General features: G+C 36.9%; 1 protein-coding gene across 2 annotated transcripts in view; it reads right to left on the reverse strand.

The window, feature by feature from the left end:
• Nucleotides 1-15,198, reverse strand: part of LOC125276508 (inositol polyphosphate-5-phosphatase A) — a 182,039-nt gene that overhangs the window by 84,749 nt on the left and 82,092 nt on the right. For both annotated transcript variants that reach the window (XM_048204033.1, XM_048204034.1), the window contains one exon: nt 1,182-1,245. In XM_048204033.1, the coding sequence (XP_048059990.1) occupies nt 1,182-1,245 (64 nt within the window). The remainder of the gene's footprint in view (nt 1-1,181; nt 1,246-15,198) is intronic.

Consider the following 15,198-nt stretch of genomic DNA (forward strand, 5'->3'; position numbering starts at 1 on the left):
TAATATATTTTATATAGCTATATATAGAAGTATATAAAAGTATTAAAAATGTAAACAAATGTGTGTTTAATATATATATATATATATATATATATATATATATATATATATATATATATATATATATATATATATATATATATAATTATTATAATTATTATTATATATAATTATTATAATTATTATATATAATATTATACATATTATATATATATATATATATATACAAGTATATATATATATATATATATATATATATTATTTGGTTCACTATATAAAATCTAATTACTATAACATCTGGATGCTTTACTTGAATTTACTTTTGAGTTTTTGCATAATTCTCATAAGGTCATTTTAACTGTAAAAAAATTATAATTATTATACTTATATTAGCATAAATTAAAATAATTTAAAACCAAAAGAAACATAACATGGTGCGTAATTGCATTAAAATGATTTAATACATCATACATATATGTATTTTTAATTAATATATATTTTTGTCCTCCCAAAGTTGATTCCCAATACAGTAATAAAGTCATTTTTTACTATAAATTTTTTAATTTAAAAAATATTTGAATTCATACTTATTTTAATTTATAAATAAAAATTAAACAAATACTGCCATGATGTACAAATACTTGAAATTGCTTTTAAATAGATTTTGAGGGAAATGCACTTAACTGTCTTAAAATAGGCTTCATTTTCTTTAAGCAAACTATAATTTCTTTTTTTTTGTCCTGTGGTTTTGAGGTGAACGTGAGATTTGCTGAAGTTCTGCCCCCGCAGGCACACTGCATGATGGGTTTGATGAAGAGCGTGATTACGGCCATCATGTGAGAGATGTGCTGGTCTTTAAGAGCTGCGGGTTTGCGCGGGGCCGGACGGGTCCGGCGGGGGCTAATGCTGACACCGGTGTAATGGGAGTGGCTTTAATTAGTGTGACCGTCGGGACACGCGACCTCTGACCCCTACCGCTGATGAGGTCACCGCTGCTAACTGTCCAATAGCTTGAGTGCACTATTACCAGAGGCTGAAATCTCATGAATTAAATCCTAATATTAATAAGCATTACTGTTTCCTATCGGTAACTCCGTCTTAGCATGTTTTATAGCTTCTGAAACAACCTTGACCGCTCTGGATTTGGAATGGGATTGATGAGATTAAAGGGACACGCGTACCTTTGAAATCAAACTGCTGGATGTTTTTCAAGGATTCATGGAGGAAGTAGCAACATCCTAATGCCTGAAAAACACAAAGAGAGAGACAAATTACACATCATACAAACTTAAAAACATGGTTAGGTGTTTTCTTCAGGTTTCTGTGATCTTCTGGTCTGTACGTGTGAATTCAGAGGCCAAAAAATACAAATACACCAAATAGCATAATCTCAAATTCATAAAAAATGTAATCAATTGTAGACCAAAAAATATACAAAAAGTATTGTTCAAAAATATTCCTTCAAAACATGATCATAAAAAACATGTCAACTAACATAACATCAATGTAATATAATAGTCTTGTTTGTATGAAATTATATATATTTAAAAAAATGTCATGGCGCTCAAATATAACATCGATATAACGTCTCTTCTGCTCATCAAGGCTGCATTTATTTGATCAAAAATACAGTAAAAATAGTGAAATATTATTACAATGTAAAATAACTGTTTACTATGTGAATATATAGTACAATGTAATTTATTTCTGTGATCAAAGCTGAATTTTCAGCATCATTACTCCAGTCTTCAGTGTCACATGATCCTTCAGAAATCATTCCAATATGCTGATTTGCTGCTCAAGAAACATTTCTGATTATTGTCAGTGAATTCGTGCTGCTTCATATTTTTGTTCTCCTCATTAACACGCATGATTTGAGGAATCATTCACGTCTGATTGCACACGCTATAAAAAAAAAAAAAAAATCTAAAATATGCACTTTTATTGCTGTCGGGTCAATAATGGATCAGTCTAGTGAAAGCAAGTGCGATTTCCCAGCAGTTTCGTTGAATTCAGTGACATCGGTCGTATTTCATAAGTGCATGTGTTTATGTATAACCCGATCCCACAAAAGAGCAAAAACTTCCTCTTATGAATATGAAGAAAGACTTGATTTTGCACGACTCTTTTCTTATGTAACGAGTTCACGGCGCTCAAATATAACATGTAAATTATAGCGGGAGCCGATTCTGTCAAAGCGCTCGATCTGAGCCGCTCAAAGCAGCACAGTCAGAGTTTAGCATGACCAAAGATTTACTTCAATAGGATTATATTCTTAATTTTTACTGAACAATCAGACAGTTTCTGTGTCTGTCGACGGCCCAAACAAACGGAGCCCGCAAGGCGTAAGGCGCCGGGGATTTGATGCGGTTCACAGTTCACTAACTGCTTTTCTGAAGGGCTTTTGCACCTCCAGTCCTCAAGTTGGCCTAAAAAGAGCGAAACCTGCTTCCTGTCCGCTCGGGGCTCAATGCAGCGGCCCAAAACTGTGGGCTAATGCTCTCAATAGTGCCGTAAAGCCCACGTCTAAAGACGGAGAGAGACGCTCGGAGTCATGGGAGACGGACATCCAAGCAGTGGAGAATACAGAGAATACAGTTAAAGACACAATAGAACTGGTTAGAAATGGACTGAATGGCCATCTGACGCTCTCAGGTTCTCTCTGGTTCAGTGACCTTCAGACATATGGAAGGTCTGGAGTCCAAAATCAACACTTGCCAAGATCCCAATGAGAGCAAAAACTGGCTTGGCGAGTAAATGAAACCGAGTTACATGCCAGTTGGCTGGTAACTTTATTAGCAGCTGCGACAGAAAACATGGTGTAAGTCTAAACAACCAGTCAAAAGTTTGAATCATTATGGGTTTTTAGTGTCTTCTGCTCACATATATTAGATCAAAAACACAGTAAAAAATGTGAAATTTTATTACAATTAAAAATAGCTGTTTTCTATGTGAATATAGTAAACTGTAATTTATTCCTGTGATCAAAGCTGAATTTTCAGCATCTTTACTCCAGTCTTCAGTGTCACATGATCCTTCAGAAATCATTCTAATATACTGAATTGCTGCTCAAGAAACATTTCTGATTATTATCAATGTTGAAAACAGTTGTGCTGCTTCAGATTTGTGTCGAAACTGTGACACATTTTATTTTTCAGGATTCTTTGATGAATAGAAAGTTCAAAAGAACAGCATTTATTTGAAATAGAATCTTTTGTTACATTATAAATGTCTTTACTGTCACTTTTTTGTGATTAATAATTTTACACATTATTAACAGATATTTCTGCATTTAAATAAATTCATCTAACATAAATAGGTGTTTTTATAGTCAAACACACGCTCATCATACAGAGTGAAAAGCAATTCCAGAGAGCAAATACTGCCTGAAATAAAGTTATTCAGTGAAAGTGACTTTGAATGAGGAAGATGATGATGATGGCAAAAAATAAAAATAATAATAAACTTTGCTTTCTGTAGCGCATCTCAAAGCACTTTATAAATATAAAATAAAACATAATATTCTATATAATATGAATGTGGGTATGAACGAAATTCGTACGTACTACATCAGCCATGTTATTACTGTCATGTGACCTACCGGTGTCAGTTATGTCACTTCACTGCCATTCACAAATCTTTTCCCGTGGAACCACAGGATCAGATGCGCACTTGGTAGGTCATCCGAGGATATTTTGCCTACTGTTTTTCGACTATGTATTCGCACATACTACTGTGTTGGCGTACTGTTTTTCACATACTATATAGTAGTATTGGATTTCAGACACAGCGTTTGTCACCCTCAAACTCGTCTACATTTTATGCAACAGCTAAAGTCATATTTGGAGGAGCAGAAATCATGCACTGTGGTCTATAGGGGGGTTAAAAGTTCAGACAAATATTAAGGAGCCAAAGCCTGGTAGGTAAGCCTGAGAATGAGGAGGTTCTGTTGGACCGGCACTGAAGGACTGTGGAAATGCAGGACCTCCTGCATTATTTATGAGCGCCGGCTCATCTTGAGATTAAACATTTGCTGATTTGTCAAAAGCACAAACAGAAGGTCCCGCTCACATCCTGACGTATCAGAGCGTCCGGCCCCGAACCCTCCTGCACATTTAATTGATGAGAACATTCCCTGCGCGACCCGGACGGCCTGAAGGAGGAGAAGAAGAAGAGGAGGAGAACGCAGCGGGATGAAGGTCAGCTTCCAGGAAAGGCGTCTGTTTATTTCGGTTTGCTTTAGTTTATGTGCTTTTTCACCTCAAACTGCCGATGAAAGAGTGAAGAGAGACGGAGACGCCCATTCTACACATGTACTATATGAAACCACCAGACAATCAATAAAAAACACATTCGTTCAGATTCAGATCACCATATCAGACCTGTGGTTATGGAATTTCTGCAGTTACAATGTGAACTGAGAGATTTGACTTAAAGTGCCCCATTATGATATTTTAAGTTCATTTATTTATATAGCACATTTAAAAACACTAAAGGTTGTTTTGGAGTCTCCTACAATGGGTTTACATGCATGCAAGTTCAAAAAACACTTTATTTTCTCATAATATCCACTGAAGCATCAGCTCTTTTCTCACAGTGTCAGAAACAGTTCATTCAAAGATTCGATCTCTCTAAACCCCGCCTTTCTGAAAGCCTGCTCTGCTCTGATTGGTCATTGTCTGTTACGATTGGTTGGAAACCAAAAGCTCTTTAGCATATCTGAATTTCAGCTCTTCCTCAGCACTTGATACACAGTGATATGAACAGTAACGATGGCGTCGCTTTTACCGTATCGATCTCATCAAAGTGGATTTGCTTTGGCAGCAGAAAACAGCGTCTTCTCCACATGAACAACATGAACCAAACTCTTCCAATCTCAGCTACAACTACAGTGTTTGAGGGCGGGGCAAAGCAGACACTGTTCAGCCAATGAAGACCATAAGCTGGCATTATGCAAATTAGTTACAAACCTACGTAGGTTCAGCAGGAAGAGAGACTGGAATTTATACATAACGTAATGCCACCCAAAGCTTATTAAAGGTGCCCTAGAATTAAAAATTGAATTTACCTTGGTATAGTTAAATAACAAGAGTTCAGTACATGGAAATGACATACAGTGAGTCTCAAACACCATCATTTCCTCCTTATATAAATCTCATTTATTTAAAAGACCTCAGAAGAACAGGCGAATCTCAACATAACACAGACTGTTACGTAACAGTCGGGATCATTAATATGTACGCCCCCAATATTTGCATATGCCAGCTCATGTTCAAGGCATTAGACAAGGGCAGCCAGTATTAACGTCTGGATCAGACTAGGTAAGCATCAAGGACAATAGCGAAAAATGGCAGATGGAGCGATAATAACTGACATGATCCATGACTACATGATATTTTTAGTGATATTTGTAAATTGTCTTTCTAAATGTTTCGTTAGCATGTTGCTAATGTACTGTTAAATAAGGCTGCACGATATCTCGCATGAGATTGTCACGCGCATTTCGTCAGTAAAGCCGGTTCCCTGATTTCCGCTAAATCGCCATCACCTGCTTTCAAATGGAGCGACATTTAATAGACAGCGCCGTAGATCACTGAAAAGCCACGCAATATTGCGTTCATATCGCAGATGAATCGCCTTCGATAATGAACGCGATATTGCGTGGCTTTTCAGTGATCTACGGCTCTGTCTATTAAATGCCGCTCCATTTGAAAGCAGGTGTTGGCGATTTAGCGGTAATCAGGGAACCGGCTTTACTGACGAAATGCGCGTGACAATCTCATGCGATATATCGTGCAGCCCTACTGTTAAATGTGGTTAAAGTTACCATCGTTTCTTACTGTATTCACGGAGACAAGAGAGCCGTCGCTATTTTCATTATTAAACACTTGCAGTCTGTATAATTCATAAACACAACTTCATTCTTTATAAATCTCTCCAACAGTGTGTAATGTTAGCTTTAGCCCGTTAGCCATGGAGCATAGCCTCATACTCATTCAGAATCAAATGTAAACATCCAAATAAATACAATACTCACATAATCCGATGTATGCATGCCACATGCATGACGAACACTTTGTAAAGATCCATTTTGAGGGTTATATTAGCTGTGTAAACTTTATGCAATGATAGAGTCGAGAGCTCGGGGGCGGGGAGCGCGAGATTTAAAGGGGACGCAGCCTGAATCGGCGCATTTCTAATTATGCCCCAAAATAGGCAGTTAAAAAAATGTATTAAAAAAAATCTATGGGGTATTTTGAGCTGAAACTTCACAGACACATTCAGGGGACACCAGAGACTTATATTACATCTTGTAAAAAAACGTTCGATGGCACTTTTAAAGTTCATTAAAAAGTTAACTATGAAAATGTGGATCAAAGACTCAGAATAAGGTCTCATTTGTTAACATTAGTTAATACATTAACAAACTAATAATGAGCAATATATTTTTTGCAGCATTTATTAACCTTTGTTTAACTTAGTTTTATTAATGTTCATGCTAGTTGACAAAGCATTAACTAATGTTAACAGAAACTACTTTTGATCTTAAAAATGTATTAGTGACATGCTGATATTAATATTCACTTTATTCATTGTTTGTTCATGTTAACCAGTGTTAACTTATGAAACCCTTATTGTAAAGGTCGATTTCTCTGAATATATCTAGTGATCTGCTGAGCATGTCATGATAAAGTGTTTATCATCAGAGTTTTTTACACATTCTCAGATAATCACCACAACTTTGAATAAACGATCAACAATCGCATCATAATCACGACATCATCGTATCAATTCTACACACAAGCTCTGATTAATATTTAACATCAGAGTTCAGTCCTCCTCCTCCTCCTGAACGCTCTTCATGAAGAACCTATTATATTAGCGGCCTGCAATTAATCCATTTGTCCCGCGCAGTGACAGACTCCAAATATTAATTGGAGCCGGACGGCGCTGACAGGAAACTCTTATCTTTTAAGCGGCGCTTTACAATGGCCAGTGTCAAGCGTATGTTTGTCACGTCCGGCGTTATTGATTACCTGCCAGATTCACTTGAAATAATTAAAAGTGTAGTTTACATATTTATAAAGCGGACTGTCATGGGTGCTACTTAATTTTCCATTAGTAAAATGCACTCTGTTAAGTGCGCGGCACGGGCCGTACGAGGAAATGAGTAATCGCCGTAATTGCAGACAGAAAGACAATAACCGAGCCATAAAGGCAGATTTTATTGGCCGCTCTGACAATGCACAAGTCTAACCCGGGTTTGGACCGGACCGTACAGAACCCAGACGATAATGTACAATGACTGCAGATAAACAACCACAACCTGTGTACAGAAAACATCACAAAGTGCGGAATAATTAAATTAATTTGGAAGAAGTCTCTTCTGCTTAACAATGCTGCATTTATTTGATCAAAAATACAGTAAAAAAATTGAAATATTTTATTAATTTAAAACAGCTGTTTTCTTTGTGCATATGTAGTAAAATGTAATTTATTCCTGTGATCAGAGCTGAATTTTCAGCATCATTACTTCAGTCTTCAGTGTCACATGATCCTTCAGAAATCATTCTAATATGATTATTTGCTGCTTAAAAAACCATTTCTGATTATTATCAATGTTGAAAACAGTTGTGCTGCTTCAGATTTTTATGGAAACCCTGGTAAACTACCATTCAAAAGTTTGGGGTAAGTACGATTTAAATAATAATAATAATAATAATAATAAATATTTCTATTAATCAGGATGCATTAAATTGATCAAAAGTGACAGTAAAGACATTTATAATGTTACAAAAGATTTTATTTCAAATAAATGCTGCTCTTTTGAACTTTGTATTCATCAAAGAATCCTAAAAAATAAAATGCATCATGGTTTCCACAAAAATATGAAGCAGCACAACTGCTTTCATTGATAATAATAAGAAACATTATTAAAGGTGCCATCGAACGTTTTTTTACAAGATGTAATATAAGTCTAAGGTGTCCCCTGAATGTGTCTGTGAAGTTTCAGCTCAAAATACCCCATAGATTTTTTTAAATTAATTTTTTTAACTCCTTATTTTGAGGCATCATTAAATATGAGCCGATTCATGTTGCGGCCCCTTTAAATCTCGCGCTCCCCGCCCACGGAGCTTGCGCTTGCCTTTAGCAGCATAAACAAAGTTCACAAAGCTAATATAACCCTCAAAATGGATCTTTACAAAGTGTTTGTCATTCATGCTGCATGCATACATCGGATTATGTGAGTATTGTATTTATTTGGATGTTTACATTTGATTCTGAATGAGTTTGAGGCTATGCTCCGTGGCTAACGGCTAATGCTACACTGTTGGAGAGATTTATAAAGAATGAAGTTGTGTTTATGAATTATACAGACTGCAAGTGTTTAAAAATGAAAATAGCGACGGCTTGTGTAATGCCTTGAACATGAGCTGGAATATGCAAATATTGGGGGCGTACGATCCGACTGTTACGTAACAGTCAGTGTTATGTTGAGATTCGCCTGTTCTTCAGAGGTCTTTTAAACAAATGAGATTTATATAAGAAGGAGGAAACAATGGTGTTTGAGACTCACTGTATGTCATTTCCATGTACTGAACTCTTGTTATTCAACTATGCCAAGATAAATTCAATTTTTAATTCTAGGGCACCTTTAATAATTGAGCACAAAACCAGCATATTACACAATAACCACCTGTAAGATCTTTAGTAAGACCAGTGGAAGCACAAGGAAAACCATAAATCATCAACATTTCCCCCTAAATAACATCATTACTGTAGTAAAACTGTGGTAAATGTCAGTAACGGTAAAGATGAGACGCTCCGCCGGTGCGACACAGCAGGAATCCACTGACCTTTCATGGATTTTCTGCGTTCGGTTTGAAAAATGAGCCATAAAGCAAACATAAAAGTGGTCATTTTTCCCCAGCGGTCAGACCCTGATTTCCCCGGGAGTGTGTCGGGATGAGGGAGTCAAGCGCTCATCATGTGTGAAGGCAAGTCATCTGAAGATGGAGTCTCTTACAAGGGCAGCAGGACACGCGTGTAACGGCGTCTCACGGCTTCAGTCGCCCATCATACACCTGATGCACTCATAAAGGTCAGACAGTGAGTGAAATCAGGCAGTGTACACTATCTAATCAGTGGTGTTCACTAGTACTAGTGCTCCTAGTTAGTGATGTGCTGAAACCTCTACAACGAAGTATTAAAGTTGCATCATATGTGCTCCAGACTTTAAGAATCTTCACCTGATTGGCCAGAAAACAGCTGATAAATTTAACAAAACCGCTGAATCCCAGACACACAAGGAAGGAGGAACACAAATCACAGGCCAGCTAAAACTCTAAAAAACAAATCAAATGATGATTTAGTTATTTTTCTAACTATCGAATTCATGGACACTGGACGGCTTTTCTGAGAACTATGGGAGCTTGTTTCCGCCAAGAATAAAATATAAAAAAGGTAAATGCGACTTTTTATCTCACAATTCTGCCCCTTTTTTTCAGAATTGCAAGATATAAAGTCAGAATTGTGTGATATAAATTCAGAATTGTGAGTTATATACTCACAATTGCATGTTATAATGTCCAACATGTTATAATGTCCAACTTTTATAAGACACAATTCTGACTTTAACTCACAACTGTGAGTTTAAATCTTGCAAATCTGAGAAAAAAGTCAGAATTGTGAGATATAAGGCAGAATCGCTTGATAAAAATTGCGACTTTATATCTTGCAATTCTGACTTTATAACTCGCAATTGAGTATAAATCTCGCAATTGCAAGAAAAAAAAATCAGAATTGTGAGATAAAAAGTCGCAATTACCTGTTCTATTTTTATTTTTAGTGGTGGAAACAAGCTAAACAGACTAAAAGATCTCAGTTCATCAAAATGAAGATTGATTAAAAATGAGAAATCGATATTATCAACCAAGAGTAGCGCCCTCTTAAAATTTGTCATTGAATAGAAGTGCTAATTAAAGGTGCCCTAGAATTGAAAATTGAATTTACCTTGGCATAGTTGAATAATAAGAGTTCTGTACATGGAAAAGACAAACAGTGAGTCTCAAACACCATTGTTTCCTCCTTCATATGTAAATGTCGCGCGTGAAAAACACCACGGAAAAACAGGCGAATCTCAACATAACACTGACTGTGACGCAACAGTCGGATCATTAATATGTACGCCCCCAACATTTGCATATGCCAGCCCATGTTCAAGGCAAGCCAGTATCAACTTCTGGAGCTGCACAGCCGAATCATCAGAAGTTATCCCGGTATTGTGAAGCAGGCAAGCAGTGAAAATAGGGAAAATAGCATATGGATAGATAATAACTGTTCATAATGCATGATATCATGATATATTTAGTGATATTTGTTAACTGTATTTCTAAATGTTTCGTTAGCATGTTGCTAATGTACTGTTAAATGTGGTTAAAGTTACCATCGTTTGTTACTGTATTCACGGAGATCAGAGCCATGCCGTTATTTTCATTTTTAACCCGAAAACGCTTATAGTCTGTATAATTCATAAGCACATTTGCATTATTTAAAAATCTCTCCAACAGTGTAGCTTTAGCCACGCATTATCAAACTCATTCAGAATCAAATGTAAACATCCACAATATGCCATACTTATGTGATCTGATGTGCTGCATCACAAACAGTTTTGCGAGTTATTGTGAACTTCAGTATTGTTTATGCAATGTTTAATGGAGTCGCGAGCTTGGGGGCGAGGAGCACGATCATTTAAAGCTGTACACACACCAAATCAGAACATTTTTAATCCCACCCCAAAATAGGCATTTAAAACATGGAATAATAAAAAATATATGGGGTATTTTTTGCTGAAACTTCACAGACACATTCTGGGGACACCAGAGACTTATATTACATCTTGTGAAATAGTGTTCTAGGGCACCTTTAAACGTTTCAGTCAATGATTTAGGCCCCAGAAAACCGATGAAAACCTACTAAAATTAATTTTTGGTTTTTACCAAAACAGTTTATTAGGGCTGAAATCATTGACTGAAACAGTAATGTTTAATTAGTGCTTCTCCAATGATGAGTTTTGACGTTATTACAAATGTCACCTATATAGACGCATGCTTGATTAATATGTACTTTATATTTTACAATACATATTTATTTTATATTAAAGTAAATTCCACTTCCTTTGATTCCAATTTAAATTCTCAACTCAACTTGGTGTGTATAGCAGCCTGTTGAGTTCACGTTTACACTCGTGAACTGAAAAGGAGTGAATTGTTAAATTCAGAATTTGCCAAAAGTGCAGTTGAACACAACACATGTGGTGTCATTGAAGGCCCCTGATGGATCGGCCCCGGGGCCCCGAAGAGCTTGCAAATAAGAGCCGGTGACGGAGACGCTTTTAATGAGACGCTTTGTCTGTGTATCCAGTCAGGCAGCACATGAAAAATAGACAGTGAGGGCCGATACGACGAACACTCGATCAATGACGGCATGAGCGATGCTGCTGCACACACACACACACACACACACACACACACACACACTCACACACACTCACACATATCTCGTCTGTCTCACTCTCCTGCTCTGGTTCTGTCTGTCTCTTTCTGGGTGGGTTGATGGTTGCAGATGACAAACACCCTGTTTGTCCAGTATTGGATATTTATGCAGTGTTCCTCAGTAGAAACCAGACACTGAATAACAAGTACACTCTCAGAACAAAGGTAGAAAAGCTGTCACTGGGGCGGCACCCTTCAAAAGGCACACCTTTGTACCTTACTTGCCTCTAAAAAGTGTATATTAATATCTTAAAGGGTCATGCTACAAGAGTGGGCATGATTAAAGCTGTGAAGTAGAGGGAGAAAAGCACCAAAGCTTCCCACAAATGAACACTGTAAATTACCACGCAACACAATATATATATGGTTTTGTAAGCTCACTGTAAATTACACAAATACATAGATATCCTGTAACAGCTGTAAATTAATGTACAAATAAATGCACAGCCGTTCGCATTTGTTCTCTGCATCAAAAATATATGAACATACTGTTGCATCTTGAGGCTTATTTTGCTGCATTTGATCGGTTAAGGGGTTAAAGCCAGATTACACTCACAGTGTGGATGAATCGTGTTTGTGTCGAAGACTCAAGAGAAACTCTTTAAGCAAAAACAAACTCTCATTTTTGATCCATTAATGCATCTCTCACTTTTTGTATGCAATCTCACTGTTTGAAGCGCCTGCCATAGGGAATCAACACGTGCTGTTGTGAATAACCAAGTGAGGCGTCTTCTCATAGGATAAGGACACACAGTCTCATTAATAATAATGAGACGCAGATGAGTCATCGATGTACTATAGTACAAGCAAACGTCACTTCCTGTGACATAGACATGAAGATGAATTTAAACCCGGAAGTTGAAAATAGAGCAAAAAAGATTAAAGGGGACCTATAATGCCCCTTCTCACAAGATGTAATATAAGTCCCCAGAATGTGTCTGTGAAGTTTCCGTTAAAAATACCCCACAGATCATTTATTATAGCTTGTCAAATTTGCCCCTATTTGGGTGTGAGTAAAAACACACCGTTTTTGTGTGTGTCCCTTTAAATGCAAATGAGCTGCTGCTCCCGGCCCCCTTTTCAGAAGAGGGCGGAGCTTCGGTTGCTCAACAACAACAAAGCTGGAGAATCTCACGCAGCCAAAATGACGAAAGTTTTCAGCCTTACATTGTTCAAACCGGAGTCGACACTGATGGAGAGAATCAGGAAGAAGTTATAACTTTCAGAATGAAACTGGACGTTTCTGAATGGTTAGTGGATGAATTTATGTAGTTGCTGTGGAGTTGATTCAACTCATCCACTAGCATGTGCCGTCACATTGAATTGACCCTCGTTTGTGAAGCAGTTTGGCGTAAAATGACGGCATGGCAACAACACTCTTCCTCTTCTCTAAAGCAGCCCAACATGGCCCCGCCCCATTTGTTGCGTGTTCACGGGGGCGGGGTTTATGTAAATGTTGGGGTTTGTGATGTCACTAACCCAGGAAGCAGCTCACTGTAGTCCCTACCAGCCATTTGTTGTAGTCCTTAAAAAGTGATTTCTGTGAAAGAAAATATCTCCCTTTGCATTGAACTTTGAGCGTCGTAACCTTTCAGATGTTGTTTATGATCAAACTGCAACATTACACACTAACTAAAGTTAAAAAAGTGAAATCATAATCAAGGACCCCTTTAAAATGAATGACCAAAGCTAATTTAAAACCATATGCATCTTTCAAAAGTAAATGAGAATCTCACTTTTGGCCCAAAAATGTTCAAAGATTTCACAAAGCCAAACAAATAAATAATAAATAAATAAATAGGCATTTGAGAAAATAAGAAATAAATATAATAAACTGATTTAAAACCATTTGCACTGATCAAAAGTAGATGATAATCTCACTTTTTGTCCTAAAATGTAGAATAACCAGCACTTTCCCAGAGTCCAAAGATTTCACAAAGCCAAATCAACTAAAATTAACAGACAAACATTAAAGCGCATTAAAGCTCATTAATATGAACACGACTTCATGTAGCTCTGAGTTTGAGTGGCTCTGGCTGCTTCTCTCATTATTTTAAAATCCTTCCTAAATGCAGCCGGCAAGCTTAAATGATTGATCCCCAAACCGCTGATTTCATTTCCCATTTTTGCGGAAAACGTTACAGATAGATCTAAACAAAGCGTAATTGGCCCGCACCGGACCTGCCAACAATCCAGTCCGCTCCCAAGGTTGGCCGCCTCGCTGGGGAAATATCATGCATTAATTTCATTTAGCCTCCCCTCCCAACATCCAATGGTGGAAGTTAATTAAATTGCTTGTCCATTGTGTTCATCCACTTACAAAGTTAATGATATTGTGCGGGGGGATTAAAGAGCATTTTATAAAGCGCACGGGATGAGAGCTGGCAGCCTCTACAAGGGCCGCTTGAACCCTGTCAGTCCGAGAGGCCGACGGTGCCTGTAATTAGCGGTGAAATGGATGCTTCCGTTTGCCAAATTCCTGCCAAGCTCATGAGTTGCGCTGCGGAGCCTCTAACCTGCCCGCTCACCGGGTCCAAAGCAATAAAACCATCATGCCAACGACAGACAACAAGAACACGCAGCGCTGGAGACGACAGACGCGCACCATGTGACTCAGACTTTTAAAGAGCCACAAAACCGACGCAGCGCTCCGACATGCGCTCGTCTCCTTTGAATAATGTCCGATCATAAATTCGTGGTTGGCTGTATCTCATGTGATCAGGTTAAGAGAAGGTTCAGTGGTCTCTCTGCAACTTTATTGGACTAATTTCTCGTCTGCTCTCCAAAGACTTTCTGCTGCGACGCGAGACATTAAACGTCTCATTTATATTCTGTTTTGTTAATATACCACGATCTGTCAGGACAGATAAAAATCACCGCTTTTCTTACAGACTTTCTGCTTTTGCTCATATTAAGTTGCGTGAGGTAAACGGATTCGATTAGTAAAGTGCAGGATGATCTATCTGCTTGAAAAATGAAAAGTACATACAACTTTTTTTCCCTCTGAAAACGGACACTAAACCTCAGCAGTTTCCTCAGACGCATCAGAGTATTTAAGTAAACGTGTTTTACTGAGCTAATCGGATTATCCAAAAAATGCCCGAACAAATTAGGCCTCTGTTATTAATTAGAATGACGCAAACTCTCATTCTCATTGGCTGCTTCATGCAAGGCTAACAGAGCCATCAGATTTGAGAAAATCTCAAAACTCCAATAATCTTTAGTTTCATTTACAACTTCGAAAAAATCTCCTTTTTTATGGTGTAAAACAGAAAAACTTTTAATGTTGACCTGACAAAGCTTTGCTTGAGATTTTTGGAAAAAGTTTTTAAAATTTGGAAGTTGGAATATTTATAGGCTTTAAATACTAAGTAAAAATTAAAGTAAGCAAATAAACAGACAAGTGAATAAATTCAACAAGTTAATAAATAATAAAAAAGAGAATTAAGAAAATAGTATATAATCTATATATATAATCTATAAAAATAGTATATAATCTATATAAATAGTAATCAAATAAGTAAATAAATAATTAAATATGTATCCAAGATGTAAATAAATTAAATAAATAATTAAATAAATGAATAAATCCAATATAATTATAAAAGCAAATAAATAATTAAAAAAGCAACTGAGAAATAAT

The sequence above is a fragment of the Megalobrama amblycephala genome, linkage group LG10, assembly GCF_018812025.1.
Source record: "Megalobrama amblycephala isolate DHTTF-2021 linkage group LG10, ASM1881202v1, whole genome shotgun sequence".
Classification (NCBI taxonomy): domain Eukaryota; kingdom Metazoa; phylum Chordata; class Actinopteri; order Cypriniformes; family Xenocyprididae; genus Megalobrama; species Megalobrama amblycephala.